Raw genomic sequence first — 3846 nt, forward strand, 5'->3', positions numbered from 1 at the left:
GGGGATCACCTTGGATGACCTTGATATTTTAGTATGTTGTCAAGGTCACCCTCCTGAGTGACCTTTAAAAGGTTTCAGCTCGCGCTCGTTATTCGTTAAAAAATTATTAACAAAAAGTTTGGAAAATATAGCAGCTATTTTGAGTATAGGAAGGCATAAATAACGGTAATTATGCAGTAATAAGGACCACCCTCCGATGGCCTTGACCTTGACATATGTTGTCAAGGTCATGACCCCGAGTGACCTTCAGAAGTTTAAATGTTTAAAGCGCGTCAACTAACCTATGTAGGTTAGTGACGCGCTTTAAAAGTATTTAAGTGTTTAAAGCGCGTCAACTAACCTATGTAGGTTAGTGACGCGCTTTAAAAGTATTTAAGTGTTTAATGCATAATTACCGTTATTTATTTAAAATAATTTCATATACACGTGCGTTTTTATTTTATTTTTATTGTTTATAACGTGGTAACAAGCCGAAAAAATAAAAAAAATACGAAAATATTTTTAAACATATATTATGGAGTCGTACCATTTGTGATAGAAAAATCCATGATCTTCGATTTTCGAAACATTCGAACATTTCCAATGTCTTGTCGAATGTACGTAACTAGTTGCCCTTGATCACGAAGGTCACCAGCTAAAAAATTTATATTACTTTAAAAAAGTGTTTGAGAGAAAGAGAAAGAAGAAGGTCAAGGTAAAATAAAATGGAGTAAGAGAAAATGTAAACTTAAAAAGGACTTGGTTAGTGGAGCGAGTGTGTTGTGCATGCGTGTGAGAGTTGCGGATAAATTAGGCGAGAGTTTAGAGGGAAATAGGAGTCGAGGTAGGCGTCAAACCGATAGAAAGGTAGGAAGAAAAACTTAAATTTAGGATAAGATAATAGATGCAGCAGGGAAATATTAATTAGTGAAGGAAAAGAGCGCTAAATATTTTAGAGAGAGAGAGGGAGAGGTTAGGTGAAAGAAGGCGGAAGAAAATCGCTGTGTGTTCCAAAAGGGAGCGAGATTTGCGTCGCGCATAGAGCAGGTAGCGACACTAGATACTAGACGGAACAGTCTAAGCATAGAGATAGCGGTTAAGGAGATTGGCTGGAAGGAGAGCGTGCACGAGGGACGTACAGGATGGAGGGGGAGACAGGCGAGAGTGAGAAGGCAGCAATAAAGAATAAAAATAAGAATCCGGCTACAGTGTCGGATAGTTCAAGCAGTGAGAAAACGGGTAAAAAAATTTTTGCCACACCAAAAGAAGAAAAAAGAGGAAAGGAAAGACTTACAAAGGAGGAGTTAAGAATGAGAGAAAGATCGAGCTCGTTCAGCATACTGGAGTTTATGACAAGTGATAACAGTACGGCATGCGAGTTAGCGAAAGCCAAGAGGAAAAGAGAGAAAAACGAACAACGTACGATGGAAATTTCCAAGAGAGATAACAAGACAGTGAGAACGCCATCAGGTATGGACAAAGCGAAGGATGGAGTCGATGCTGTAGGTAAGAAGAGAAAAGAGGAAGGAGTTCTGTCAGCAACAAAGAAAGATGAAGAGGACGGTTCGCTATTAGCAGTATTGAGAGAGATTAGAAACGAAATGAGGGACCTGAGAGACGAGATGAGAGAGATGAGAGAGAGGATGAACGTCTTAGAAGAGGGTCGGAGAAAAAAAGAAGAAAAGGTAGAGGAAAGGATGGATAAGATAGAAGAGGGTCTATCGAAGATCGAACGAAGGAGTGAAAACGCAACGGATAAGTCGACCGGCGGCAAAATGGAGGAGATTGTGGGAAAGGTGGCGGAGATGGTTAGGAAGAGAGAAAGAAATATGAAGAAAAGGAAGGAAAAAAAAATAATTTAGTGATCAGAGGACTACATAAAGAGGAAAACAAGAGCTTAATAGACACAGCGGAGACGTTTCTTGAGAGGGAGTTTGGTGCAAAAGCGGGAGTGAAGAAGATGCGGTCAACACGCAGAGTAGGAAGAGAGATAATAATAGTCGAAATGGACTGCTGGGAAGCGAAGGATAACAACATGAAGGAGAAGAAGAAGCTGGGAAGTAAGAAAATTTACATTGATCACGACTTGACTTTTGAGGATAGAGAAGGGCAAAGACGGATAAAAGAAAGGGCATGGAAAGAGAAAACAGAAGAAAAATGGGTGAAAATAGGTTTTAGAAAGCTAGAGATACAAGGTAGAAAGTATGTATGGAGCGAGGAAGAAAATAAGCTAATAGAAATGGAAAATTTCTAGAGGACTGCTAAGTTAGGAGAAGAGTATCAGCAAGTCGTGGCATTCAAGAGGAAAATAGACAAACAACACGAATGGAGGACGAAAAAGTGAAACAGTTGAAGAAAGAAAATGGGCGAAAGATAATTTTCTGGAATGTAGCAGGTATAGAGAGGCAGGGCAAAGATTATTGGAATTACATAGTAGGTTTCGATTTTATAAGGTTATGTGAAATATGGTTAGAGGAAAAGGGATGGGATAGAATTAAGGGTAGATTGCCAGAAACGCATATCTGGAAAAACATTAACGCTGTAAGGAAAAAAAGGAAGGGTAGGGCGAAGGGAGGTTTACTAATAGGTATTAGAAAAGGCTGGATGGCGGAAGTGGAGAATTATGAAAGTATAATGATTACAGAAAAAATTGCGCGAACGAGAATAGTAAAAGAGGAAAAAAGGCTAAATATTTTTACAGTATATAATGTAGGAGCAAAGAAAGATGTTGAAGAGATAATGGCAAAAATAACAGAGCAATGCGAAGGATGCGAAGGAGAAGATATTATTATAGGAGGTGATTTTAATATTAGAATAGGAAACTTAGGAGGTTGTAGGGAGGAGGAGTATGACTTTGAAAAGGAGAGTAAAGATAAAGTCATAGGAGATGGCGGCAGAAGTTTTGTGGATATGATAAATGAAAAAAGATAGTATTTTTTGAATGGATGTACAGATTGGGATTGGGAGGGGGAATATACGTATGTGGGTGCGAGAGGGTGCTCGGTAATTGATTATGCAATTGTAAACGATAGTGCGCAAGAGCGAGTGTTGGAATTTAGAATAGGGGACAGGGTGGACTCGGATCATTTGCCTCTGAACTTGTTACTGGAGGAAGAGGAAAATACGAGACAAATGGAGGGGTGTACAGAAGAGGAAAAAGAAGAACGGAATATGTCAAAGAAGATCATAGTGTGGAACGAAGAGGCAAGGAAATTATACAGGGAGAGGACGGAGGTATGGAATGAAACCGAGGACCAGAAAATGGAGTCGGTGGATAGGAAATGGGAAAAAATAAAAAACTAGATCCTTGGAGCCTTAGTGTATAAGGAAATTAAGTTAAAGAAGAGAAGGAAAATAGGGCACAAAGATTGGTGGGATAGGAGTTGTACCAGAAAGAAGAGGGTGGTGAAAAAAAAGTACAGAAGGTAGAGATGTGAAAAGGGAAGTAAGAAAGACTATTTGGAAGAAAAGAAATGTCTGAAGGGGTGGTTAGAGAGTAAAAGGATGGAGAAGAGAGTGAGGGAAGAAGAGGAATTAAGAAAACTGAAGGACGAAAAGAAAATTTAGAACTACATAAACAGTCGAAGAAAAAAGAAAGAATGAAAAAAGAATAATATCTCGAAAGAGAACTGGAGAAGTTACTTCATGGAGCTGTTAGGTGGGACCAAGATGGAAGGAAGGGATGAGGCGTTGGAGATGCGTGACATGGGAACAGAAGAAAGAAATGAAGAGCAGGTTCAAGATAAAGAAAGGGAGCTGCAAGAAAAGGAGATAGTGAGGGCAGTCAGGAACATGAAGCTAGGCAAAGCTGCAGGTGTCGATGGAATCCCAATGGAAGCATGGCTGTATGGTGGCGCAGCAGTAAGA

General features: G+C 39.6%; 1 protein-coding gene across 1 annotated transcript; it reads left to right on the forward strand.

Moving 5' to 3' along the window:
* Positions 1-1121: 1121 nt before the first annotated feature.
* On the forward strand, positions 1122-3282 carry LOC112455062 (intracellular protein transport protein USO1-like). The gene is made up of 4 exons (XM_025016757.1): positions 1122-1787; positions 1907-2174; positions 2681-2909; positions 3012-3282. Exons 1-4 carry the CDS (start codon positions 1122-1124, stop codon positions 3280-3282), a joined length of 1434 nt encoding a protein of 477 aa, XP_024872525.1.
* Positions 3283-3846: the final 564 nt, after the last annotated feature.

Source organism: Temnothorax curvispinosus, unplaced genomic scaffold (genome assembly GCF_003070985.1).
Source record: "Temnothorax curvispinosus isolate PA1 unplaced genomic scaffold, ASM307098v1 QBEX01005751.1, whole genome shotgun sequence".
Classification (NCBI taxonomy): Eukaryota; Metazoa; Arthropoda; class Insecta; order Hymenoptera; family Formicidae; genus Temnothorax; species Temnothorax curvispinosus.